This window comes from Coregonus lavaretus (genome assembly GCF_964263955.1).
Source record: "Coregonus lavaretus genome assembly, chromosome: 25".
NCBI lineage: Eukaryota > Metazoa > Chordata > Actinopteri > Salmoniformes > Salmonidae > Coregonus > Coregonus lavaretus.
This window is the reverse complement of record NC_140012.1, coordinates 23,382,915-23,409,937: the sequence shown is the minus strand read 5'-3', so window position 1 is coordinate 23,409,937 and position 27,023 is coordinate 23,382,915. Positions and strand designations below refer to the sequence as shown.

At 45.2% G+C, this 27,023-nt stretch overlaps 1 protein-coding gene across 1 annotated transcript in view; it reads right to left on the bottom strand.

Moving 5' to 3' along the window:
- Window positions 1-293: 293 nt before the first annotated feature.
- The window catches only part of LOC311100825 (myocardin-related transcription factor A-like), a 53,160-nt gene continuing 26,430 nt past the window's right edge, over window positions 294-27,023 (bottom strand). The window contains exons 4-17 of the mRNA XM_084141797.1: window positions 16,241-16,306; window positions 14,486-14,541; window positions 14,197-14,272; window positions 13,786-13,953; window positions 12,778-12,935; window positions 12,484-12,612; window positions 12,070-12,317; window positions 11,706-11,874; window positions 8,687-10,063; window positions 8,099-8,311; window positions 2,781-2,897; window positions 2,478-2,633; window positions 1,909-1,969; window positions 294-1,766 (exon numbers count right to left, since the gene is read on the bottom strand). Of these exons, the coding sequence (XP_083997923.1) occupies window positions 1,246-1,766; window positions 1,909-1,969; window positions 2,478-2,633; window positions 2,781-2,897; window positions 8,099-8,311; window positions 8,687-10,063; window positions 11,706-11,874; window positions 12,070-12,317; window positions 12,484-12,612; window positions 12,778-12,935; window positions 13,786-13,953; window positions 14,197-14,272; window positions 14,486-14,541; window positions 16,241-16,306 (3,515 nt within the window). The 3' untranslated portion in view covers window positions 294-1,245. The remainder of the gene's footprint in view (window positions 1,767-1,908; window positions 1,970-2,477; window positions 2,634-2,780; window positions 2,898-8,098; window positions 8,312-8,686; window positions 10,064-11,705; window positions 11,875-12,069; window positions 12,318-12,483; window positions 12,613-12,777; window positions 12,936-13,785; window positions 13,954-14,196; window positions 14,273-14,485; window positions 14,542-16,240; window positions 16,307-27,023) is intronic.

Here is a 27,023-nt window from a genome sequence, read left to right as displayed (position 1 = left end):
GGGGATGGAAAGGAGTTAGAGGGTGACTGAATGACTGACATAGCAAAATATAGATGAGCGTGTGAGTGTGAAAGTGAGAGTGTAAAGTTTCGATAGAATAAAGGGAAAAAAACGAGAAGTGCAGTTGATCTGTTAAGGGAACTCTCAAGCAGTATTTTTTCAATGATAATGTTGCCCTCCAGTGGCTATATCCAGTAATACAAAGACTGTACCAAGGTATAGACGTCACCAAATCAGTGTGCATTTACAAAAGGTTATGGTATAATAAAATAATACAAAGACATTTTCAGGTTTTCATTGACTTTTTATTTTTATATATATTTTTCATATAAAATGACAAGGTCCAAGTTGTTTGGAAACCAAGCCGTGACCCCTTTATTCCCCACCTGCTATTCTAAGCAACCGGGAAGAAAAATATGAACAATCAATAATACACACCCCATATACAGAAATGCATAGTGATCTAGCAAACACCTCTAGTAACTGCCTCCTCCAATGAGATTCATTTCATCAACTGGAGTGCGTTCAATTCAATGCAACGATTGCTACGTTGCGTGGCGGTTTGTAGTGAACGACACGCTTCCCCAAAACAGTGTGTACTGTTCTTCAACAGCCTTTGAGGTACGTTTGCTCCTGTTTGGTGGATGTGGCGAGGTTGATCAATATGGATGTGACCATTTAAAATCTTAAAACTAGTGCAGCACACACCATACACAATCTCCGTCTGGGCCACCATAATCACACCGTTCTTCCACTGGTCGTTCAGTACAGTGCAGTTTCCGTTGAGTTAAACACAATTGTAAACGCTCCCCTGGTTTGCACCAATGAGGTTCGATTCATTAGGTTCCCACCAATGAGGTTTGTTCATTACAGCTTTCCACCAATCAACAGTCTCAGCATAAGTGCAGGCACCACTGACACATCGGGGCTGCCCTCCACGTGTATTACCCTTTGTCACCATAAGGGTGTGTGAGAGCATGACCAAGCTCCACTAATGCAGTATTCTCCTTCACCCACTGCCTCTGATCTAAAGTCAGTTTTGTTCTCTAGCCTGTCCAAACATGAGGCCAGAGTGAACACAGGGCAAGGCACCCCGTCTCAGTGTATGATGCTGGGCCAGTGAACCTCCAGAGTGGTGGACCTGCTTAGCGAGTAAGAGTATGTGCGTGAGAGATAGAGCCTGTACGCAGTATGCGTGAGCGTGTGTCTTTGTGTATGTCTTTACCACTGCTCACTCCGTAGGAGCTACAAACAGGAGTCCCAGTGCAGAGTGAGGTCCGAGCTGTCCAGAAAGTCTGCTGAGAACACACTGGGGGGCGTGTGGGGGCCCAGAGGGGCGAGACTCATCCCCCCTCCACCTCCCATGGAGATGTCCAGCCAGTCCATGCTGTCCAGGGCTGGGTCCTCAAAGTCAAGCCCTGCTGGGTGGGGGGAGAAGCCCAGGTCGCTGGTGTCCATGTCCATCGGGGAGGGGGGATGGTCCAGGATGCTGGAGGTGCTCAGCATTTGGCTGTGGAGGTCGTCAATTAAAGTCAGGCCACCGTCAGGCTCCACCCCCAAGAGGGGCGTGCCTGTGGTGCTCTCCAGGAAATCCTCCAGACGACCACTTCCTATGCAGGGCGATGGCGAGGGCTGCTGGGAGGGCAGGGAGTGCTCCGGAGGGGGGGTGGGGGGCGACAGGTGGAGAGGGGACAAGGGAGGGGTGGGGGGGTTGGAGTGGAGGTGGGACAGGGAAGGGTCTGGGTTTGCTCGTAACCCAGAGATTTCTGGGTGGGGAAGAGAAAGAAAAAGCATGAATATTAACAATGCTCAAACAAATGGGTTTACGCTCATGTATTGGTAGTAAGACATTATGAAGATATTTATGTGTGAGTGTTATGTTGTGTGTGTACTGCTCTGTTCTCTTACCTCCACTCTTCAAGAGGATGTCAAACAGGTCGTCCATCTGTTGACTGCTCAGGCCGTTCTCCTTGGGGCAGAGAAGACATTTAGTACAGTTTACAGTACTCATGGCTGCTTAACAAAACCGGCAAACATGTTCAGTACTATAAAATCACTACGATACTTTGAGCAAATTTGAGATGAGACAGATGCTAACAGATGGACTGGGAGAAAATGCGAGAAAAGAAAAGATGGAACAGAAAAATAATGGACAGAAGAGAGAGAAGAAAAGAGAAAAGACATGGATGGACATGCAGAGGGACATGGCAGGAGTGAAGGGCATACTCTGAGGCGTTGAGTGGAGGAGAAACAGGTCTGTTTAGGAGAGCGAGGGGTGAACAAAGTGTGCCGGTCAAAAGTCGGACACACTTCTTTCTGAAAGGATGGAAGGAGAGAATAAAGAAAGGATGAAGGGAAAGAAATAGGCTGCAAAGAAAGAATGAATGAAAGTAAAAAATGTAGACGCAGATTAATGAAAAGCCAAATATGAGATGATGTTGACATCCAATAAATGATCATTGCAGAATTGGTCTTACCTTGAGGAAGGGGGGAGCGGTGCTTTGGCTTTCAGACGAGTTGGACGCCTCGTCAAAGAAAGGATGGAGATTGGGCGGAGCAGAGACGGACTGACTCGGCTCTGGCACTCCATTGGTCATGCCATTGGTCTCCAGATGTAGACCCGCCTTCTGTTCCTGAACGAGACGGGGGAGAGGAAGAGGAAAAAGGACAGTAATGATTTTAAGAGTATTGCCAGACAGTGACAGCTAAAATTGTGTGTGTGTGTGTGTGTGTGTGAGAGCAGACCTTGTTTTTGTCTTGATTTGTAGTAATTCTCATACCTTTTTGATAGGCTGGTTGACAGGGCCTGGTTGTAACTGTTGTTTTGATTGGGTGTCGGGGCTGAATATCTCAGCTGGCGATTGGCTGGGGAGTTTGCTTGGAGTTGACTGCAATCGCTAGAGGAAGAAATGGGAGATTGAATTCACCATTAACCATTGATGGGATTCAATTAAACTGGCCCGGGTGCACAGAGTTTGCACCGGGTGAAAAGTGATTGCATTTGTTTTGGATCGGGTTGCATCCCTTGCGTGAGCTGGGTGCCCCGCTCTGGCCGACGTTGAAATCGGCTCAAAACAAAAGTGACATAGGTTAAGCATGTGGAGTAATGAAAATTCTAACATATATTTTATGGAAAAGGGATGTTGTATGTTTTTGAACAATGCAGTCATATTGTCTGTCTTGTTGACAATATGACTGGGCGAGTCAAAATCACTTTGAGTCAAAATGCAAGCCGAGATCTACTACTCAAATAAAAATAAATAAAAAATAAATAAAAAATCTGTAACAATGAGGTTTGTGCAGTAGGCTATAGGCCCAATACATTATCACTGCATATTGGCTACGCTTGACCTGCCAATGTCGTTCTTCTCAGACCATATAGAAAATATATAAAAAAAAATAAAAAAAAAGGTATATGATCACACTGGTAATACAGTTGTGGACAAAAATATTGGCACCCTTGCAATTTTTTCAAATAATGCACAATTTCTTCCAGAAAACGGTAGAAATTAAAAAATATTTAGGAATCCACATATGTATGTCTTTTGGTTTGCAGTTGAACAAAACAAACAAATCAGAATAATTTACTAAGAAATCCTAAAATGGCCTGGATAATATTATTGGCACCTTCTAGAAGTCGTTAGAAATAATTTGATTTCAAGCAGGTGATTCTCCTTTACTTTGGACTTGAACTCACCTCTGGTGAGTTGCAGGTGCCTGCAATATAAAATCCCTAATTCAACCAGTTTGAATAGAGAAAAGGACTCATTCTCCTGTTTTGTGTCACTGTGTGTACCGCAATGAGCATGCAGAAAAGAAAGAAAACCAGAGAATTATCTGTGGAGGTCAGACACAAGATTGTAGCCAAGCATGGACAATCTCAAGGCTACAAGTCTATCACCAGAGACCTTGATGTTCCTGTTTCCACCGTACGTCATGTTATCAAGAAGAAGGCCCATGCCACTGTAGCCAACCTCCCTGGATGTGGCCGCAAGAGAAAACTTCATGGAAAATTGCAGCGAAGGATTGTTCGAATTGTGGAGAAAGCACCTCGATCAACTGCCACACAGATTCAAGCTGACCTTCAGACACAAGGTACGACAGTTTCAACTCGCACCATCCGTTGCCAACTCAATGAAAGGGGGTTATATGGTAGGAGACCCAGCAGGACCCCACTGCTGAGAGAGAGACATAAGAATGCGTGACTGCAATTTGCCAAAACACATCTGAACATGCCAAAATGCTTCTGGGAGAATGTATTGTGGACCGATGACACCAAATTAGAGCTTTTTGGTAAAGCACACCATCTCTATGTTTACAGAAAACAAAATTAAGCCTTCAAAGAAAAGAACACCTTCCCTACAGTCAAACATGGAGGAGGTTCAGTGATGTTTTGGAGTTCCCAGCCTCTGGCACTGGGTGCCTTGAATGTGTGCATGGCATCACAAAATCAGGAGAATACCAAGGCATTTTGGAGCGCAATGTCGGACCCAGTGTCAGAATGCTGGGTCTCTGTCAAAGGTCATGGGTCTTCCAGCAGGACAATGACCCCAACACACTTCAAAAAGCACCCAGGAATGGTTCAAGACAAAATGCTGGACTGTTCCGAGTCCAGATCTAAATGCCATTGAACATTTGTGGAGAGATCTGAAAAAAGCAGTAGGGAGAAAGCAACCTTCAAAACTGGGAGAACTGGAACAGTTTGCACAAGAGAGGGACAAACTGCCAATACAGAGGTGCAGGAAGCTCTTTGATGGCTATAGGAAGCGCTTGATTGCAGTTATTTTGACCAAAGGCTGTGGTACCAAATATTAAGTCTAGTGTGTCAATAATTTTGGCAATACCATTTGTTTATTTTCTGATTTAAATTTATATATTAAGTTCTGAATCAAAAACAAAGGTTCTGTAATATTAACAGTGAAATAAAGAATTGTGGAGACCAAATACCTTGGTCAATTTCAACTTATTTTTGGGGAAAATTGTGAGTTACTTGAAGAAAGTGCAAGGGTGCCAATATTTTTGTATATTATTTACATTTTAGTCATTTAGCAGACGCTCTTATCCAGAGCGACTTACAGTTAGTGAGTGCATACATTTTCATACTGCCCCCCCGTGGGAAACAAACCCACAACCCTGGCGTTGCAAGCGCCATGCTCTACCAACTGAGCTACAGCTATTATTTGTTGTATTACTTGTTGTATTACTTGTATTACTTGTGAGGCACAGCTGACTGTTGGCCTGCATCTGATTGTCAGTCTGAGGGGAGGGAGGGAGCAGTGGTGAGGCTGCCTCTCTCCCTCCCTCCGCTGAGAAAAGGGGACACGGTCTTCCAGCTGATGGCGAAACTTAAGTTGCACTGCATTACTTCTGCCTCACGCACCAATTCATGATGTTACTCCTATGACCAGAGAAAGTGAAATGTACCTCTATATATTTAAAAAAAAGCCGCAAATAATAACAACGCAAGCTTATCTAAACGCGCGCATTTTATGGCTTACAAAAAACTGTTGAACAAAGTGTTTACAGTGATGAATAACAACTTAAACATGAACTTACTCAACAAATACAGCAAAGAGCTGCTGTTTTTATGAGTCTCTCTCTAGTCATTGTTTTAAAAGTTTTGAAATCTCACATTATCAACTTTGCTCTGCGTACACGGCTTATTTTTCCAGTTTACATTGGCTTCGGAAAGTATTCAGACCCTTAGACTTTTTCCACATTTTGTTACGTTACAGCCTTATTCTAAAATTGATTACATCGTTTTGTTCCCTCATCAATCTACACACAACACCCTATAATGACAAAGCAAAAACAGGTTTTTAGAAATTCTTGCTAATTAATAATAAATAAATAAAAAGTATTTTAGACCCTTTACTCACTACTTTGTTGAAGCACCTTTGGCATCGACTACAGCCTCGAGTCTTCTTGGGTATGACGCTACAAGCTTGGCACACCTGTATTTGGGGAGTTTGTCCCATTCTTCTCTGCAGATCCTCTCAAGCTCTGTCAGGTTGGATGGGGAGCATTGCTGCGCAGCTATTTTCAGGTCTCTCCAGAGATGTTCGATCGGGTTCAAGCCTGGGCTCTGGCTGGACATCTCAAGGACATTCAGAGACTTGTCCGGAAGCCACTCCTGCGTTGTCTTGGCTGTGTGCTTAGGGTCATTGTCCTGTTGGAAGGTGAACCTTTGCCCCAGTCTGAGGTCCTGAGCTCTCTGGAGCAGGTTTTCATCAAGGATCTCTCTGTACTTTGCTCCGTTCATCTTTGCCTCAATCCTGACTAGTCTCCCAGTCCCTGCCGCTGAAAAACATCCCCACAGCATGATGCTGCCACCACCATGCTTTACCGTAGGGATGGTGCCAGGTTTCCTCCAGAAGTTACGCTTGGCATTCAGGCCAAAGAGTTCAATCTTGATTTCATCAGACCAGAGAATCTTGTTTCTCATGGTCTGAGAGTCCTTTAGGTGCTTTTTGGCAAACTCCGAGCGGGCTGTCATGTGCCTTTTACTGAGGAGTGGCTTCTGTTTGGCCACTCTACCATAAAGGCCTGACTGGTGGAGTGCTGCAGAGATGGTTGTCCTTCTGGAAAGTTCTCCCATCTCCACAGAGGAGCTCTAGAGCTCTGTCAGCGTGACCATCGGGTTCTTGGTCACCTCCCTGACCAAGGCCCTTCTCCCCCGATTGTTAAGTTTGTCCAGGCAGCCAGCTCTAGGAACAGTCTTGGTGGTTCCAAACTTCTTCCATTTGGAGGCCACTGTGTTCTTGGGGACCTTCAATACTGCATAAATGTTTTGATACCTTTCACCAGATCTGTGCCTCGACACAATCCTGTCTCGGAGCTCTACGGACAAATCCCTCGACCTCATGGCTTGGTTTTTGCTGTGACATGCACTGTCAACTGTGGGACCTTTTATAGACAGTTGTGTGCCTTTCCAAATCACATCCAACCAATTGAATTCACCACAGGTGGACTCCAATCAAGTAGAAACATCTCAAGGATGATCAATGGAAACAGGATGCACCTGAGCACAATTTTGAGTCTCATAGCAAAGGGTCTGAATACTTACGTAAATAACGTATTTCTGTTTTCAAATTGTAATATATTTGGTAAAATTTCTAAAAACCTGTTTTCACTTTGTCATTATGGGGTATTGTGTGTAGATTGCTGAAGATTTAAAAAAAATGTAATCCATTTTAGAATAAGGCTCTAACGTAACAAAATTTGAAAAAAGTCAAGGGGTCTGAATACTTTCCGAAGGCACTATATGTCGTGAGGAAACTGCAGACACTGATCTGAGCTATCTGATTTGACAGCACTAGGCCTATATGTGCACTTGATTTGCTCTCTGGGCCTGCAGGGTAGGCTGAGTTCTACCTTCAGACATATGAAATGGTTCAAAATTGGAACACTTTGCCTTCCCGGCGCTAGGGCTGTTGAATCAAGTGCACCTGCCTTCAACAGCGCAAAACACATTTTTAAAAAGAGTAACGCAAGGCTTTATCGTTGTTTTTTTTACAGAAATGTTTGGTGATCGACTAGGAATGTCTAAGAGATCGACCAGTCGATCGGTTGGTGACCACTGTACTAAGCTATATGGAATTGTTTTAAGGTCATACCAAGGATCATTTAGCTATTTGATTTACTGCTATTAGCCCATTCAAACACATTGAATAACAGATTCACTACATGGAACAGGAAGTTTGTTCTGAAGCGTCTGTCCTATATCCGAGAGATACACTATACATACAAAAGTATGTGGACACCCCTTCAAATTAGTGGATTTGGCTATTTTAGCCACACTTGGTTGCTGACAGGTGTATAAAATCGATGCGAAAGTGCGATTGGCGGATGTAGGGGATTGAGACACATCCGATGCAAAAAAAACATGTCTCTAGCTTAAACTAACAGATTTTTATGGGGATATTTTTATTATGCTAATTCGATTTCCAAGGGGACGCGGAAATCCACTCGAGGAGGTTAAAATGACAAAACAGCTCAGAGCAAATTTACTGCACTGTCCTACCATCTTACACAATAATTTCACCTCTTAACATAGAGACCTGTAACACTTATTAGCAGATTTCCAGCGTAACTGCACCTGCAGTGTGATGCGTTGTGATACACTGGTTTTGCCCAATGAGGTCACGCCATTCTGGCCCTCTGCATTGTGATTGGTCAGTGCTATCAGGTAGTGGTTGCCGTTGCCGTCGGTGACAAGGGTCGGCGTGGTGCCCGACTTGAGGAGGTCCAATGAAAAGGTCTGGGCGGAGACCTGGGTGCCATTCTGTTGGCCGATGAAGACTGGAGTGACCTGGAGAGAACAGGAGTAGAGCAGAGACATATTCAAACCAACAGCCCAACAGAGAAGGGGAAGAGACAGACTTGGTTCCAAACACGGGTCTCCCGCGTGCCAGACAGTTTGCCCGCTGAGGTAAAGAATCTGTCTTCAGGTTTCAGACAAGTTTATTCCGTTAAATATGTATGTATGGTTTCAGACAAGGTTATTCCGTTAAATATGTATGTATGGTTTCAGACAAGGTTATTCCGTTAAATATGTATGTATGGTTTCAGACAAGGTTATTCCATATGAAATATGCACCTGATGTGCGGTGACTGTCTGTGGTGTGTATAGCTATTCTGTAGATCTATAGACTGTATGATATAGAGCTGTAATGACTGAATGTACCTGTTGTGTGGTGACAGTCTGACTCAGTTGTTTGTTCTGCTGCTGTCTCTGGGCCTGTCTCTGCTGCTTCCTCTGCTGGGCCTGCAGCTGTTTGTGTTGCAGCTGGAGCTGTTTCTGCTGGGTCTGCTGGATGATCATCTGCTGCAACTGCTGCTGTTGCTGGATTAACAACTGGGCTGATGTCTTCTGCTGCTGCATCTGCTGTGTCTGTTGTTGCTGTTTTTGTTGCTGGAGCTGTTGGGACTGCTGTTGTGTCGGTTGTTGTTGTTGTTGTGTCTGTAGTAGTTGCTGCTGTTTTTGTTGCTGGAGCAGTTGGGACTGCTGTTGTTGTTTCTGCTGTTGTTGTTGTGTCTGAAATAGTTGTTGTGTCTGTTGTTGAACCTGTATCCGGTGGATCTGCTGCAGTTTGAGAAGAGTCTGCTGAGAGCACTGTGTCGGCTGAGGCTGTCCCTTAGGCTGAGTTTCGTCCACTCCTTCCATCTCTTCTTGCGTCTCTACCTCCTTCTTGACCCTCACCATCTCTCCGTTGGTGAGAGAGGGATGGAGGATGGTTGAGGTTTTGATGGGGGTGGTTTTGGTTTGGGCCTCCTGGGCATAACCATTCACCACCACACCCTGTACTCCCTCTATCTCTCCTCTCTCCATCTCTCTCAATCCTGTCTGTTTCCCCTGCTCCAGTTGGGAGCGCAGGGTCTCCACCAGCCTCTGTTTCTGCCTCAGCATGCGTGTCAGCTCCTCGATCTGCTTGTCCTTCTCCTGGAGCAACTGGTTCTTGTCCAAGGGGGAGGCCTCCATGGCTGCCACAGCCAGGGGCTCCTGAGGTGGGGTGGCAGGCTGAGGCGCGGTGGGCGAAAGCCGGGACTGGGAGAGGCTGCAGGTGAGTAAGTGATCCTGGTTCTCCTCTTTGATGGAGGCTGGGGAGTGGTGCAGGCTGAGCTGGGTCAGGGGAGAACTCACCATCTCCCCGAATAAGTCTCCATTACAACTGGTCTCGTCGGGGCTCATTACCGCCAGTGACCGTTCTGACGGGGTGGGAGACACAGGAGGGGAGGAGTTCGTACTGCCAAACCTCATAACATGGGCCGGAGCAGCACTCTGAGCCAATGAGAAAGTGGGTATCTTCCCGCCTGCCTCTCCTGATTGGTGGGTGAGGGTATTGGTCCCGGTCTGGGGGGGGGCAGGGATGGTGAACCCAGCAGGTTGGGTTGAGGCATGCTGTGGGGTTGGTAGGCTGGGTTTAGAGGTTACAGTCGCAATAACACCAGCTCCACCTCCAACATTCTGCTCCTGGTAGTTCCTCAGCCTCTCGATCAGGTCCATCTTGGTTCCAGACACAGTCAGACCCCGCAGTTTCAGCTCCTGTTTCAGCTCAGCAACCTGGAGGGGAGAAGAAGAGGTAAAAACATAGTTATGATTCTGATCCTTACTCCCTTATGTACACTATACTATATATACAAAGGTATGTGGACACCCATTCAAATTAGTGGATTCGGCTATTTCAGCAACACCCGTTACTGACAGTTGTATAAAATCGAGCACACAGCCATGCAATCTCCATAGACAAACATTGGCAGTAGAATGGCCTTACTGAAGAGCTCAGTGACTTTCAACGTGGCACCGTCATAGGATGCCACCTTTCCACCAAGTCAGTTCGTCAGATTTCTGCCCTGCTAGAGCTGCCCCGGTCAACTGTAAGTGCTGTTATTGTGAAGTGGAAATGTCTAGGAGCAACAATGGCTCAGCCGCGAAGTGGTAAGCCACACAAGCTCACAGAACGGGACCACCGAGTGCTGTCCTTGGTTGCAACACTCACTACCGAGTTCCAAACTGCCTTTGGAAGCAACGTCAGCACAAGAACTGTTCGTCGGGAGCTTCATGAAATGGGTTTCCATGGCCGAGCAGCCGCACACAAGCCTAAGATCACCATGTGCAATACCAAGCGTCCATTGGAGTGGTGTAAAGCTCGCCACCATTGGACTCTGGAGCAGTGGAAACGCATTCTCTGGAGTGAGGAATCACACTTCACCATCTGGCATCTACTCACTTTGAAGTCATCCAAGTTGGCTGGTATCGTCAAAGGTTTGGCCCCTCCCACAAGGGTTTGACTGACGACTTGGCCCATGCTGACGAATCTGAGTTTGGCGGATGTCAGGAGAACGCTACCTGCCCCAATGCATTATGCCAACTGTACAGTTTGGTGGAGGAGGAATAATGGTCTAGGGCTATTTTTCATGGTTTGGGCTAGGCCCCTTAGTTCCAGTGAAGGGAAATCTTAACGCTACAGCATACAATGACATTCTAACAAATCTGTACTTCCAACTTTGTGGCAACAGTTTGGGGAAGGCCCTTTCCTGTTTCAGCATGACAATGCCCCCGTGCACAAAGCGAGGTCCATACAGAAATGGTTTGTCGAGATTGGTGTGGAAGAACTTGACTGGCTTGCACAGCGTCCTGACCTCAACCCCATCGAACACCTTTGGGATGAATTGGAATGCCGACTGCGAGCCAGGCCTAATAGCCTAACATCAGTGCCCGACCTCACTAATGCTCATGGCTGAATGGAAGCAAGTCCCCGCAGCAATGTTCCAACATCTAGTTGAAAGCCTTCCCAGAAGAGTGGATGCTGTTATAGCAGCAAAGGGGGGACCAACTCCATATTAATGCCCATGATTTTGGAATGAGATGTTGGACGAGCAGGTGGCCACATACACTACATGACCAAAAGTATGTTTATCTGTCTATGGGTGCATATCAATAGTCTAAAGGGACTCTCTTCTAATCTCCTTTCCTTTATCAGCACTGATCTGAAAGAAATGGACAGGTGAAAGTATCCACCATGTTGATTTCACCCAACTTGCGTTTCAGATGAGTGCAGATTTTTTTTAAAGGGACTCTTACAACGCCTGGATAGGTATTTTTGTATCAGCTAACCTCAGTCGATGACGTGGCATTGGTTGATGCATGCAACGTCTGAGCAAGGGAACGCGACCTAAGTGTATTTCTATAAACATCTACTCACTTTGAAGTCATCCAGGTTGGCTGGTAGCGTCAAAGGTTTGGCCCCTCCCACAGGGGTTTGGCTCTGACGATTTGGCCCATGCTGATTGGAAGGGGCCGGGGTCGTCAGGGGAACACTGCGCGAAGGGGAGGGCCCGGGGTTGGTTGAAGGTGGCTGCTCTGCAGGTGGTCTGAGGAGAGACAAGAAACAACAGAGATGAGTCAGTCGACACGCACACAACCACACACAGGGTGGCGCAGTCGCCCTTACACACAAAACCACATGCCATTAGACGGCATGGAGTGAATTATGTGATGCCTCTTATTTTCAAACACACACCGCCAATTCCAATCCCCACACACATCTCTTTCCCTCACACACTCACTTGGGTGGTGCAGGAAGGATGGTGTGGTAGTTGTAGTGCTGCTGTTGTTGGTTGAGGATCTGCAGCTGGAGGAAGAGCTGCTGCTGGTGGAGGATCTTGGCGTAGGTGGAGTCCAGCTGAGGGGGAGGCTCCCGGTCAGCCTTCTGGTCCGGAGGGATGTACTGGTGGTACTTCAGCTTCTTCACCTTGGGCTTCATGTCTTTGGCCTTCTTAGGCCTCTGGGGGAGGCGCTCCAAGCTGGGCTTGGACTGGAAAATATGGGAGAGAGGGGGAGGGATCGATAGAGTGAGCGAGCGAGATCGACAGAGGGAGGGAGGGAGAGAAAGAGTAAGTAAGATATGATTGCTTGTATATAGAAGTATTATATTCCAACCTTCATAGCAAGATATCCTAACGACAGGGGATGTCTCTCACCTTGATTTGACCACTGGCAGGGCGGGAAGCAACTGGCGTCGCTGTCCCATTGGTCAGCTTCTGTGCTTGCAAGGAGTCATGGCCATTCAGCAACAGTGGAGGAGGGGGAGGAGGGACCTGGGTAAAGAACTAAGAAAACATCTGATTGGTCAGTTGAAGCATCAATAATGGGACAACTCATGTGATTACTTGTCTATGTAAGCATGCATGAATACCAGTGGCTACATGGATATCTCCATTCTGTGGCTATAAGTACCGTACAAAAATAAAAAACATTTTTAGAATGGTCTGTACCTGTGAGGGGGACATGTCCCCATTCTGAGTGAGCATGTCAGAGGGGGACAGCTGGGAGACAGGACCCAGTGGAGAGTCGTGATTGGCTAGAGTGTCCGGAGAAAACGCATCACTACTGTCCTCGTCCAATGAGGATTCTCCTGCACCCTTTGGAGAATCTGTGCGTGGTAGAGAGATACATTTACTTCTCACCAAACAAATTATCTTCTACAATAACAAGTTGATAAGTTGTGAGGTTCAGTATCACTACAACATCTATTTCAAACTAAGAGATTAGTATTTGGCAATAGAAAAAGAGGCGATTGCCAAACCAGAATGACTAATGATGGAATTGGTCACACACAGTCTCTCCAGTCTCCACCATGAGGATTTAGCAATAACAGTTTCACGACACCAGTTCAGTATTGTGACATCGCAATGATAACATTTTGAGGAACATTTGAACGTGAACCATGACCAGTGATTAATTGAAGAATTGAAAAAAAAGAGTTTCTCATACACAGTGAGAGAGCGTGTATGAAGCTAGTAGGAGAGTCTGGGAGTATTTGGGTACATGTGTTAGTGAGGGACTAATTTATCTAGCCAGTAGAGGTGTTGCAGTGGGCTGTGCACAGGCAGGACGCTCCTAGCCAGTAGAACATGTTCCTACCCAGTTGCAGGATGCTCCTACCCAGTTGACCAAGGTGTTGTTGTGCACATTCACAATAGGAAAGTTCCAGTATGTACCCAGTAGAGTGTGTGGCAATGAGCAGTAGGACTTGCCTAGACCTGCCTAGTAATGTATGTTACAGTGGATAATAAGAATGGGTAAATACCTAGAACAGAAGTGAGTGTTTCAGTGTGTGTACGCTTCATTTTTTAAAAACCTTTATTTTAGCAGGAAGTCCCATTGAGACCACTGCCACTTTTTCAAGGGAGCCTTCTTTTTCACAACCCAGTAGTGTGTGTTGCAAAGGCAAGTGTGTGTGTGTGTGTGAATATATTGCGGTAGACAGTGTGTGTCCATACCCAGTAGTGAGTGTTGCAGAGGACAGTCCAGGTCTACAGGCAGGATGTTCTTGTGGAGGAGCTCTATAGGACCAGGTCTGTGGGAGATCTTATCATTGAGGTCATCAGCCAGCCTGGCCCTCTTCAGCTGCAGCTGCTTGGCCTGCAGAGACGGCTCTGCTGACGTCTCTGTGTGAAGAGAGAAGGGGAAAAACACACAGTTTCACAAGGATGTACAGACACCACTCACACAAGACTCACTATTAGGTACACAAAGTCCTCAAAGACCATTAAAGAAGTGCATAACTAAACATACTTATGTATATAGATCTGCACAAACAGACGTGGTATACTTGGCTCACTGCCTCTAGAGAAGTAGCATGTGTGAGGGTGTAGTTCTGTGGTGATCAGAGAGGGGGCGCTCTGACTCACCCTCCAGTATGTGCATCCTGACCAGCTCTGAGCGCTCAGGACGACTCCTGATCTTCCTCTTCAGATAGTCCTCAGTCTGGAAGGGAGGAGAGGAGAGATGGAAGAGAAGAGACAAGTTGTATGGGAGAGGGGAAGGGTAGAAAAGATGAACAGAAAAAGGAACAGGAGATGGAGATGGAGAAAGAAGCGAGAGAGAGAGCGATGAGTGTTGTCTCAGAGAGAGAATGCAGTTCAACAAAGACTGCACATCTTGAACTACAGAGAGAAAGACAGACATGGAGAGACTCACCCTGGCTCTCTCCAGACTCCTCCGCTGCTCGTGGAAGGCTGCCGGACTCTTCAGTGCTGTGGACAGCGAGGGAAAGAGGGAGAAACGAAGAAAGAAGTGAGAATGACTGTGAATGCGAACTCCAACAAAGGAGTACAGACTATGCTGTGAGCTCTTCACCACCACTGGAGACTGACAGTGTGAGAACACACGCTCAAACCAGAACTCTATATGTGAAAAGGTCAAAGGAGCTATATCCACCAAACAGTAAGAAGAGAAAATAGAACATTGTGTTTTTGTATTGACTGGTGCATGACCTGTTTCAGCAGAACAGTGAAAGAGGAACAGCCTGCTATAGCATGAGAGAGGCGTACGCCTGAGAACCCATAGAACAATCAATAAAGATCTGATTTACAGACCAGACAGGATCTTTGAAGAACGAATTTCTGAGAGACGGACTTTCTAAATCCATCACTCTACTCAACTGTATTGGTCCTCAGCATGTCCCTGTCCGTATGTGTATATTTAGTCTGTGTGTGTGTGTTTGCGCCTGTGTGAGTGTCTGGAGGATGTGTGTGTGTGTGTGTGTGTGTGTGTGTGTGTGCGCGTGTGTCACTAAGCATCTCTGCATCTCACCCCAGCAGCCCCCATCATTCAGAAGTGGGAAAACACAAACGTGGACATTCATGTAAGCTCACAAACATACACACCAAAACAAGACTAGCAGGCCTAAATATTGGCCAGGGATTCCTGTGATGTAACCACTCACATCAAGTCAACATTTGTCTCCAAATACATGCAAATGGATCATGGAGGATCCTGTCTATTATGTAATTCACTCTTATTTATATATCCAACAGTAATGTGACTGTAAATCCATGGCATGAGCACTACTGTCTACTAACTCTACAGGACCTTGACAGTAAAACAGTTTTCTGCTACAGCCTTGGGCCATAGTCATAACAAGACACTTTTAAAGGTTGGGTTGTAATACCTCCTCCACAGGAAGACAACCTGATCCTCAGTAATCTGGACTAATCTGTAATAAAGTCCTGTATGTATGTTTGTCTGTGTAGGGCTACAGTGGAGAAACACAGTTAGTTCCCCTGGCCTGTTGTTGTTGTGTAGTAAGAGTGGGAGCACAGGGGAGAGGCCCATCTTAGGGCCAGGTTAGCCACTTTACACCTGAGTTGTGACCCATCATAACTAGCCTCATACAACCATCCGGAGTTCTCGCAAGCTTACATTCTGTTGAAGTGAAGCGAAACAAGAGTGAAGCGGTCAGGATGGTCTTGGATCAGGCTACGTCATAACAGAAGCAATTCCTGAATTGAAATTCGAACAGACCCCAACCCTGGTGCAGATTGAGTGCATTTGTCAAGGAGAGTCAGTGACAGTGATAACACCCTCTGAAGGGTGCAGGTTAGGCTGCAAGTTAGGAAGTGAGTCAGCTTCTCTCTCTCCTGTAAGAATGAGAGCTAGCCCATGCACTTCCTCCTTCCCACAGCTGAACACTGAGTCTATTCAGCTACTTAACAGAACACAAACAGGAAGTGGACACAGAAGAGGAAGCTGGCTGGCCCACTTCATAACACAACAACGCAAACACAAGACAACACAATGCAAATTACAACGCTAACACAACACAACAGGCCTGTCAGTCCAAGGGGACCGGGAACAAAAACTGTGCTGGTCAAGCATGCAGAGGGTGATATTATATTATATTTTCTGGTCTAGACTACAGAGATATGGATAAAGAGATTGGGCACTACTTACGTGGCATGATCCCTTGGCTGACCAGTTCCTCCCGGGTGCGTCTCTGCTGAAGTTTGAGCTGGAGGACTGCATGAGGACAGTGAGAGAGAAGTAGAGGAGAGTAAGCAACTGTCAGCATGGAAACAACAACAACCTCTTCAAAAAAAAGAGTTTCAGGTCCAGGCTGCCATCCTACACTGAAGAATCCGTCTGCAGGGTAGAGAGGGTATCCTTATGTCAACAAACACAGGAGCAGAGGGATAGGGCAGGACTCAATGGACAGGACCCGTGCTCTCTTTCACTTCCTCCCTCGCACTTTTTTTTTTTTTTAGCTGTTGCAAAGGAGGGCGGAGTACAGTGACATTATTACACATTTCCTGTATCTAAAGAATGTGTGTATGAGACAGACTCCTTGTTGCATGTATGCCCGACACATCATTATTTCAGAATAGGAAACATGTCTTACATAATGACTCAGAGATACAGGCGGTAATACAATCACACAGTCAGCCTTGTCTGTCAGCAGACTGTGTTCTCACTGTTTAACCACTGCCATTCTTAGGATGACCTATTAATTCATTCCTCACAGTAGCCTGTATTATCAAGCCAGCTATGGTATGCAATGCATCAATGTGGAGAATGCAGAAAGGTGCAAGCACAGAATAGTTTGTAACAATTAAAGTAAGTAAGTAGACCCTTCTCGGTCTTCCAATCAGAACAACTGACCACTACCCACCTAAATGACTGTGTTTATGAGTCACACTGGTGGCAGGTAGCTTAACGGTTAGAGCGTTGGGCCAGTAACCGAAAGGTTTGAATCCCTGAGCCGACAAGGTAAAAAATCTGTCAATGTGCCCTTGAGCAAGGCACTTAACCCTTTTCTCCTGGGTCACCGTTGATAATGGCTGACCCTGGCCGTGACCCCACTCTCTGAGGGTGTCTCAGGGGGAATAGGGATATGCAAAAAACACATTTCCAATTCACACGTGTATAATACACACTTGTGCATGTGTGAAATAGGACAAATATAAGCACCCACCAAATACTTATTATTATTATTATTATTGATACTCTGTCCTGCTACTGTGTCAGTAACTTGTTTGTGACCTTTTTGTTAATGCTTTCTGGGAAACTCACCCCTGGTTTAATTATTGTATGCATTCAGGAGAGTCCCAAGCCACTGCTGCATTTCTAGGAGTGGACTATTTGTTTATCATCAGTTGCCGTCTCTATGTAGTAGGCTAGTCTCTGTGGAGCGGCCATATGCAGCGTGTATGTGTGTGTGTGTGTGTGTGTGTGTGTGTCTTTCTCTCTCGCCTGACACTTTAAGGGCAGGGAGCACCTGTTAGGGAGGGCTGATACCATGACATCATCAGAAGTGCCAGGGAGTCTGAGTATAGTCAGCTGTTCTGAGTCTGACCTTCAATCTCACAGCATCTCAGGGATTACGCCGTCCCTTCTGTAAGCAACGATATTCATTTCTCTCTCAGCTCTCGCTGACACACACACAAAACACACTGGAGACTCACGTGTATGTAACATAAACATAAACACACTGTTACACACATACACTAGACTCACGTGACTACGCAGGCAGACAAGCACACACACAATAACACAAACGTGGAACGTGCCAGCCCAGGGCATGCCACATGATAGATGCCACACCACTTGGCAACCACAGGAAGTAGAGAAGAGAAGGATCTATTCTGGGAGAGAGAATCACTATCACTCCCTCACATCTCTCCCCCTTTACCCTCTCTCCTAACCTTGCTTCTTTCTTTCACAGGCTCCCTGAGGCAGGTCATTCTGAATTCTTTCTCTCTTCCTCTTTCTCTGGGGAACTTCACATTTAGTATCTCACTATACCCTTACCTCTTTCTCACTCTCTCGTCATTGCCTTGCCACCCACTCCAAGCCTCCCCCTGCACTATTTCTATCCACAGAACGAGAGAGCAGAAACACTATCTGACTGATACCTAACACATCTGATACTCACTGGCAGTATTAGTGTTAATAAGATGACACTGTAAAACAACCCATTAAGTCCACTTCCATCTTGATTCAAATAAAAAATAAAATAAACATTTTCTGCTGTTTAATGTTTCAACCAGTTCATTCTAAGCCAATCAAATGTTTTATTATTAAAGTTATTGACCGTTGTGTAAGTTCCCACTAGTGGCCAATTTCAAAGCAGCAAAAAAACATTGGGGTTGAGGCGACCCTCAGATAAACACATTTTCGATATTGTTTGTGCCTTCTCAGATAAGTGATCATACTTTATGTGAAATTAAGAGACTAATGTGCTGATATATGCACATTATAGCATATTTCATGAGCATTAATTACTATTTCTTGCCATTTTAAAAGATGGATTTTTCATGCTAGCGGTCATGCCTGCATGTCACAATCAAACAGTAGCAACATAACTTGGTGAACTACAAGAAGATAATAGATTTCAGGCATTCATATCAGATTTTTTTTTTTATGCATTATTTCTTATTTTACTGTTAAATGAACCTTGCATTTTTATAGATAAATGTCAAATTTACAAAAATGGCATCTATCTCAGGTGGGCTTATATGGCGTAGTAACACAAAAAGGACTCTACAGAATGTAAATGGCAATAAATAAATATTGGTCAATATGATCAATACTAACTTCGCATTATAATGGAGTCTATAGTGAATATTTCTACCCCAAAACCATTGGTTTCCAAATATTTTATGAGTATTTTTCACCATAAATCACTGTTGTTCCAATTCAGCCCAGTATGCATTGAAACACATACAATAGTGTTGATATCCCTAATAGTCAATGAACATGAGCATAAATGTTGTTTTTTTTGTTCAGATTTAAGTTGGTTAAAACACACAAACTACAGGTATGCATATTATGCATCTAGCCATGATGCCTTTACCAAGATTAGAAACCTCTGTACTCTCCAAGACGTTTGGAGTGGACAGGTAGTCGTTGATGCAGAGAGAGTAGAATAAGATCAGGCTTGAGGGATATCAGGGACAGAAGAACTTTAAGTGATGGACAGAAATGCAAAAAACAATGAGGGACAAGAAGATGACTTGGGCGACTACTCATGCACTTTTGGGTGAGGGCATTGTCATACGGTTGTCTTTCATTCATCCAGGTGATTTCGTTTTTTGGTCCATCACCTGTACCTTTGTAATACAACAATAGAGAGGGATATTTGAAACTGTCTTCAGATAGGCTTTAGGAAGACAAGTTGAACTAATTAACAAGAATAGCAGTACATCAAATGTGAATCAGCTTTCAGATAATTTGTTCAAAGTTGTGTTATGGTCTTTGTGCAAGGCTTCTTATCAACAGAGGGCCAGAGTGGGTGCAGTTTTTTTTGTTCTAACCAAGCAACAACACACCTGATTCAACTAATCATGTCTTGATTTAAGTCTATTATTAGTTGAATCAGGTGTGTACTGGTTGGCAAGAACAAAAGCCTAAATCCACATTGATCTCTGTGGATAGGATTGTTATGAGTGCTACTTTCATGATGAATTTTAATGATCAGATTATATTCATAACTTTAGGGGACATTAATATAATATAATTTACATAAGAAATGTTAGTTTGTAAATTTTGAACATTTGGAAATTCATTCAAATTGATTATTTAAAAGGTGGGCTTATTTGGAACACCCATGGGCTTAAAGGGTACATTTGATACCCATCAAGCCCAGTCCCGACATATTTTATCAAATATTGTTATGTCTTATTAAAAAATGTTGTAAGTAAAGTCATAAAACTTCACAAGATTAAACTTTCATTTTATCTCCAATTTTCTTATAAGAATTAGGTCAGTATATGTTAGAAATGTCTAAACCTAGATTTTGGTGGGCTTAATAGGTACACTTACCCCTACATCTATATTTGATTAATTTTTATAGCCTGAACTATGTGACAAACTGGCAAAGACATAAGAGTTCCCTTCAGTCCAGACCTATATTCATCCAAATGCTAGCCCACATCTTTCCATGTCTTCATTCCTTCTTGACCACTGAAAGCAAGGGACACAGTTCCAACTTCCACCATATAACCTTCACCAACGAGATGAGATCCCTCTGGATCTGCAGATGTCATATAGGAAGTAGGGATATTTATTAGAATATTAGGACAAAGCCAAACTCTGGCCCCAGGCCTCCAGAGTTAGAGAGAGACAGAGAGAGACAGAGACAGAGACAGAGACAGAGACAGAGACAGAGACAGAGACAGAGAGAGAGAGAGAGAGAGAGAGAGAGAGAGAGAGAGAGAGAGAGCTAATCCCAGTGTGCTCATGTGTCATTGGGTCTAATAAATATGTCTGCCACTGTCCCCAAAGGGCCCCAGACCTGGCACAGCACCGCCCACACCTGCTGAGCACACACAAGGCACACACACATCAACCTAGAAGTCTCCCTTATAAACTCGCAGGCGCACACACAGCAGCCGAAAACTTGGCATGGCCTTTGGAACACTTCTATTTGCAAAGCGCGCGGTAATGATCCAGTGACCTCACCATTTGGATGTTAGATTGACCATTACACAATACAACCAGGGAGTTACATTCAAACAGACATGAGGAATGACCAAAATGAATGTCTTATTATGGTTCATGGCATGCATCAATAAGCAAGGAGCAAGAAGAGGATGCATCAAAAGCTTGAAAGAAATCTGGTCGCCATACAGAATCAAACCCAAAGCTTGCGCTAGACCATAAACTAGTGAATTATAAAATCTAGGGCTAGGCTACAAATCTAAAACACAAATCAGATCAGATTTCCCCTCTCCACTGGGTGTCTTCTAACCCCACCCACCTTCTTTTAGGCTGTGATAGGCATGTCTCTCGTAATCCATCAAGTCCTGCTTGTCCAGCTCTTCCCCCATTGGAGGAGAGTCCAAGGGGGCGAGCTCAAAGGACAGGAAGTGGTTGGTGTCCAGCATGATCATTTAGACAAAACAAATAAAAAAGTCATAAAGAGTTGTCGTCGTTCAAGTCTTGAATGGATCCTGATATAGCGGTGGCCAAAGATATGGAGCGAGAGGCAGGTGATGGGTCTCTAAAAAGAGGTCTCGTCTGCAATAGACCACATCCAAGATCTAATTGGTTTTCCTCTCACTAAGGTCGAGGCAGGGAGAAGACGTTAGTCTTATTCATTGCTTGTCCGGATGACTTTTGACTGTGCTTGTCAAAGGTTAAGAAAAAGTAGCTTGAATATTCTATCAAAAAAGGGGATGTGATTTGATATCAAGAAAACTTGCCGTCTTCATGGGTCAGAACATCGATTTTCTTCTTTCTCTCTGCCCTTCCCTTGTTTTCTTTTGTCGTGACAGTCAGCTAGGAACGATGGAGCTGCTCTACTAAGGTGTCCAATGAGACGGTGGAAATCCACAGGGTAAAGCCAAAAGATGAAAAAGAGAGAGAACAAGGGAGGAGAGAAAAAGAGGGCAGCAGCAGAGGGGAGAGACCAGAGAGACAGAGAGAGAGAGAGAGAGACAGAGAGAGAGAGAGAGAGAGACAGAGCCCAGAGAGAGAGAGAGACTGAGAGCCCAGAGAGACAGAGAGCCCAGAGAGAGAGAGAGACAGAGCCCAGAGAGAGAGAGAGACTGAGAGCCCAGAGAGACAGAGAGCCCAGAGAGAGAGAGAGAGAGAGAGACTGACAGAGCCCAGAGAGACAGAGCGACCAGAGAGAGTGAGAGAGACAGAGAGCCCAGAGAGACTGAGAGACAGACAGAGAGCCCAGAGAGAGAGAGAGAGAGAGACAGACAGAGAGCCTGAGAGAGAGAGAGAGAGAGAGAGCCTGAGAGAGAGAGAGAGAGAGAGAGAGACAGAGAGCCTGAGAGAGAGAGAGAGACTGCTCTGGTTGCAGCTCCTCACTCATGACAGTAAGGAACACACACACACGGTGGTGTCGGTGATAGAGTTATCCTGCTCAGCTGTTGCCATTCATTCATGTCTCTGCCCACATACCTTCCCCCTCCCCTCCACAGCTCAACCTACAGAACCAGCCTCCCCCCAGAGAAAACTGATTTGTTGATAAACAACAAAAAACACTAAACTCCACACATGTTATCCTGATGACATACTTGAGACATTTAAAGCAACACTTGGTAATTGTGTTAATGGTTTTGAGAAGTCATCATTAATAGTTAAATGCAGGAGAATTTATCAAATCAGTGACGACAATAACCTAGAAGTACAACCGGTTTTATATTTCTCTCAGTACTGTACTTTTTATTCTTTGATGGAACATATTGATACATTGAGTATCTATGGCTCTTCAGGAGATGTGCAACCTTTCTCTAGTAGAGGAAACAACTGCAATGGAATACCTCATGCAACTCCTCTACTGAGCTGCGGCAGGCAACTCCTACATCACATGCTAGAATACAGTGACAGAGATGATCGCAGAATCTACCATTCAACCATGACAATGCAGGTTACAGTCAAAGCTATTGCATTTGGGCGACACGTCCTGTCGACAACCTGAATGCATGCAAAGCCTTTCTGTCCTGTCTGTGGCTGCTCCAGAATGCTGCTGAGGTCCCCCCAACAAACCCCAACCCACCCCCCCCCTTCTCCCCCGCTCTCTGTGTTTTAAATAGTAGGGACAGCTGGCCATAGGGGGCTATATTCAGCTCAGTATCACCTGTGCGGCTGCTGGGTAGGGTTACTTACAGAAACCCACACACTAACATCGTGACACACACATTGGCACAACCGGCGTACACGCTCATGCACACACACAATTTCAACTTTCACCGCTGGTGCATTTTTCCAGCGTGTACCCATAGGTTCGCCCCTCGCTGACTAACAGTTATCATTGAAATACATGGACAGAATTTGATTCATTTTTGGCCTGCTGACGTCTTTGTGTGTAGGTAGTTGCACTCTTATGATCAGGCCATGGTGGACAGACTGTCCATAGAGAACAGAGCACCACCTTGACCAAACACTTCACAGGCAGCAGTGTGAAAAACAGGACCAAAGTCCACCTAGCTTTAGCGTACAACTTCCCAGTCTGGAAGAGATAGGACTGTCAGACCACTCCAAAGACACTGAGTAATACATGATCTGTCCTGACTGTCGTTATCATTATCACTGTACTGTGATGATCACAGTTATCTCCTCAGAGGAGAAAGGTAGTATTGTAGAAAAGGTTTCTGGTTTTAGGAGCAGCCCAACCTAATGTGTGGGTGGTTACAGCAGGGCTGTTTCCCATGGTTTTATTGTACCTGGGTTTGAGGGTTAGGGTTAGATTTTTAGGGTGAGATTGTCTGAGGCGTTCACAGTCATTCTGTCATCAACTATCAATCAGTTCATTAGACGACAACTCAGGCATAGTCTCGCAAGTCGTAGTTTGAAGCCTCACACCAGGGCTGATTGAAGAGACTCCCTAAGGCCTAGTGTTTCCCACCTTCCCCTACCATTGAATTTAGGCCCCTGCTAAGCCAATCTTTATTTTTTATTTTTTTCATCTTATCCAGAGGGCAATCAGCTAAGGAAGGCAAAAAAAAAACTCTTCCATGTTGTTACAGCAGGATACACTATTCTTATGGAGTTGTGACTAATTCAATGCTCAGAGACATCCAGGGTAAGGCGGTAGGGCACTGACTCCCCCACACAAAGGTCATCTTGCTGGGTCGCCCTGCCCCAGTCCTGGGGAGAAGGCTGTAACGCCTGGAGACACACAGCCAGACCGATAACCTCCCACAACCCAGCCTCCTTTCCCTCCTTACACTTGTGTGTGTGTGTGTGTGTGTGTGTGTGTGTTTGTGTGTGTGTGTGTGTGTGTGTGTGTGTGTGTCTGTGTGTGTGTGTGTGTGTGTGTGTGTGCGCGCGCGCTTGCCAGCTCTAGTATGGGTAAGACTGCTAAAAACATTTCAAGTGATACGGGCTGTAGGGCAAGTTTGCTCAAAACAAACTATAGGCCTAGTACCTCTCTGTTCACTCTGTCACAGTCTCTTTATCCTTTGCTAAACGGACTGGATCTCAATAACACCACCCTGTGGCTGCAGTACTGGAGACGATATCTACCAGGTGTATAGTAAAAATCCAGTCACATAATGTGAGCAGTGTTGGGACAAATAAACACCAACATCTTAAATAGGGTAGTAGACTAACCACAGAATGGCCAAAGCACAGAGGCACGCCCAGTCCCATTGATCTCAGTCTTAACAGAGGGGGAATGTATGTGGTTAGGCAGGCCTGACAGACTCCAACAAAGACCCTGGCTGTGGGTTCATTCCCTGTTAGGTGGGGTAAGGTGGTATTATATCTGAGGAAGTCTGTTCACCGGAGTAGTAACAGAACCGTGTGTTGTTTCACAAGGTAGGCAAAGTATGTAAATAGAAGGGTTTGATTGTGTGATAGTAAGCAGACATTAACAGTGTCACCACTGTTTACTCCACAACACGCCTCACTATTCAGCAAACAGAGTGGGTAAGAGGAAAGAACACAGACACTCAGGCAGCGGGGTAGACAGACACACAGACACTCAGGCAGCGGGGTAGACAGACACACAGACACTCAGGCAGCGGGGTAGACAGACACACAGACACTCAGGCAGCTGGGTAGACAGACACACAGACACTCAGGCAGCGGGGTAGACAGACACACAGACACTCAGGCAGCGGGGTAGACAGACACACAGACACTCAGGCAGCGGGGTAGACAGACACACAGACACTCAGGCAGCGGGGTAGACAGACACACAGACACTCAGGCAGCGGGGTAGACAGACACACAGACACTCAGGCAGCGGGGTAGACAGACACACTGACAAACACTGTGGGGTAGACACACTGTGGGGTAGACAGACACGCAGACAAACACTGTGGGGTAGACAGACACACAGACAAACACTGTGGGGTAGACACACTGTGGGGTAGACAGACACACAGACAAACACTGTGGGGTAGACAGACACAGACAAACACTGTGGGGTAGACAAAGACAAAGAGTCAACAGAAAAAAAGAGCGAGAGGGGGAAGGAGGGAGAGGGAAGGAAAGAGCTATAGGAGGTAGGGTTTCCAAATTCAGGCCTGCAGTTAGCATTTGTTAATATGGTGCAGCAGAGCACGAGGGAGGGAGGGAGGTGAGGCTGAGTTCAGCGAATGAGGTTTTGGGCAGCAAGAGAGAAAGAAAGGGAGAGGAGAGGGAGTGAGGGGGTTCCTCTTCCAGCCAATCCATTTTTGGACGGACATCTGAGATCACTTTATTCTGCACCCCAAATCCCACTAGCTTACTTCACAGAAAACAGATTCCATATCCTTCCTCTTACGGTAACAGTCAACCCCCTAAAGCACCAGCAGGCATGCAGTCTGGAACGTGGAACAACGTGGAACTCGTTACATGTGGCGAAGAAGAGACAAGAACAGTTTCATTCATTCAGAAAGAAAAGGAGGATTCATGTGAAAAGAAAACCACAGAGAACAGCAAAGTCAGATTCATTTTGTGATGGTTACTTCTCAAATTTGGATCAAATTACTCAACCGCAAGAGCTTTTTATGTCTCTTTTAAGTAATGTGTTTCTCTGTCAGTGTTTTCCTCAAAATATACCCTTCACCTCTGTGGTTAGACGGATTGATTGTTCCTCTCCTCCTCTCCTCTCCTTGTAGCAGAGACCCCTCTGTGTTGGTCCAGCAACAATGGGAAGACTTTACACACTGACAGAGAAACACATTACTCATAATAATGTCTGAAACGGAGCGAATGGAATGGCATCAAACACCTGGAAACCATGGAAACCATGTATTTGATACCATTCCAACGATTCCGCTCCAGCCATTACCACAAGCCCGTTCTCCCCAATTAAGGTGCCACCAACTTCCTGTGTGTGATATAAAGTATACTGATATACTGCATGTTTCCTAATGTACTTATTGTAGACCAGTGTGTTGAAACTTTATAAATCTACCCGCCTTGACAGATTTTTTATCTAGTCAGCGACATTTCAGTTACTGGCCCAACGCTCTTAACCGCTAGGCTACCTGCCGCCCTCATCTCTAGAAGAGTGTCTGTAGAAGAGCAGCGATCCCCATCTCTGATCACTATCGCTGCAGTACCACTATCACTCCTCTAGTTTTCACCTGGAGTCTAATGTAACACTAGTACGGTAAAGGACAGCAGTTCAATGGGAGCGCAGGGTAGAAGCTTCCTGTAGGAACAGATCTAGGACAATAGATCCCACTAACTGTATATCAAGCTAACTAGAAAACACAACACATAATTTAGGAGGCTACAATAATAAACCAGTTAATTAGACTTATCATAAAACATAAAGGCCTACATCCGGTTACATCATCAGCACCAACCTGAAGTTATGGTTTTTCAACTGAAGTGCAAACAGGCGTGTCAGTGAGTTTTTATGGTGAGAGATTGTGCACATTGATAATGTGAAGGCAGTGGTAGACTAACTGATAAGATACAATTTCTTTTTAGTAGAATGAAAGTCTAGTGAGGAGAGGCCCTAGCCTAGTATGGTTTACATCTCTCGGTTATCAACACAATTCATCTCCTTCAGGATGACTCATAATAACAAACCAAAGTCCACAGAGATTAATAAAGCATAATGTTTAGGACAGTGTTTACTATGAATCACTAGGTAAAGTCTATTCTATACAGACAGACATCATTTGTGGAAGGATAATATGTGTGTGAGAAATCAAGGAGTTTCGTTTCCAAGTGAAAATGGACACTGCAATGTATGTGTGATACGTTTATAAATGTGTGAATACTTTTGAATGTGTATGTTGAAAGATGATCTACGTATGTGTACATTGTGTATGTGTGT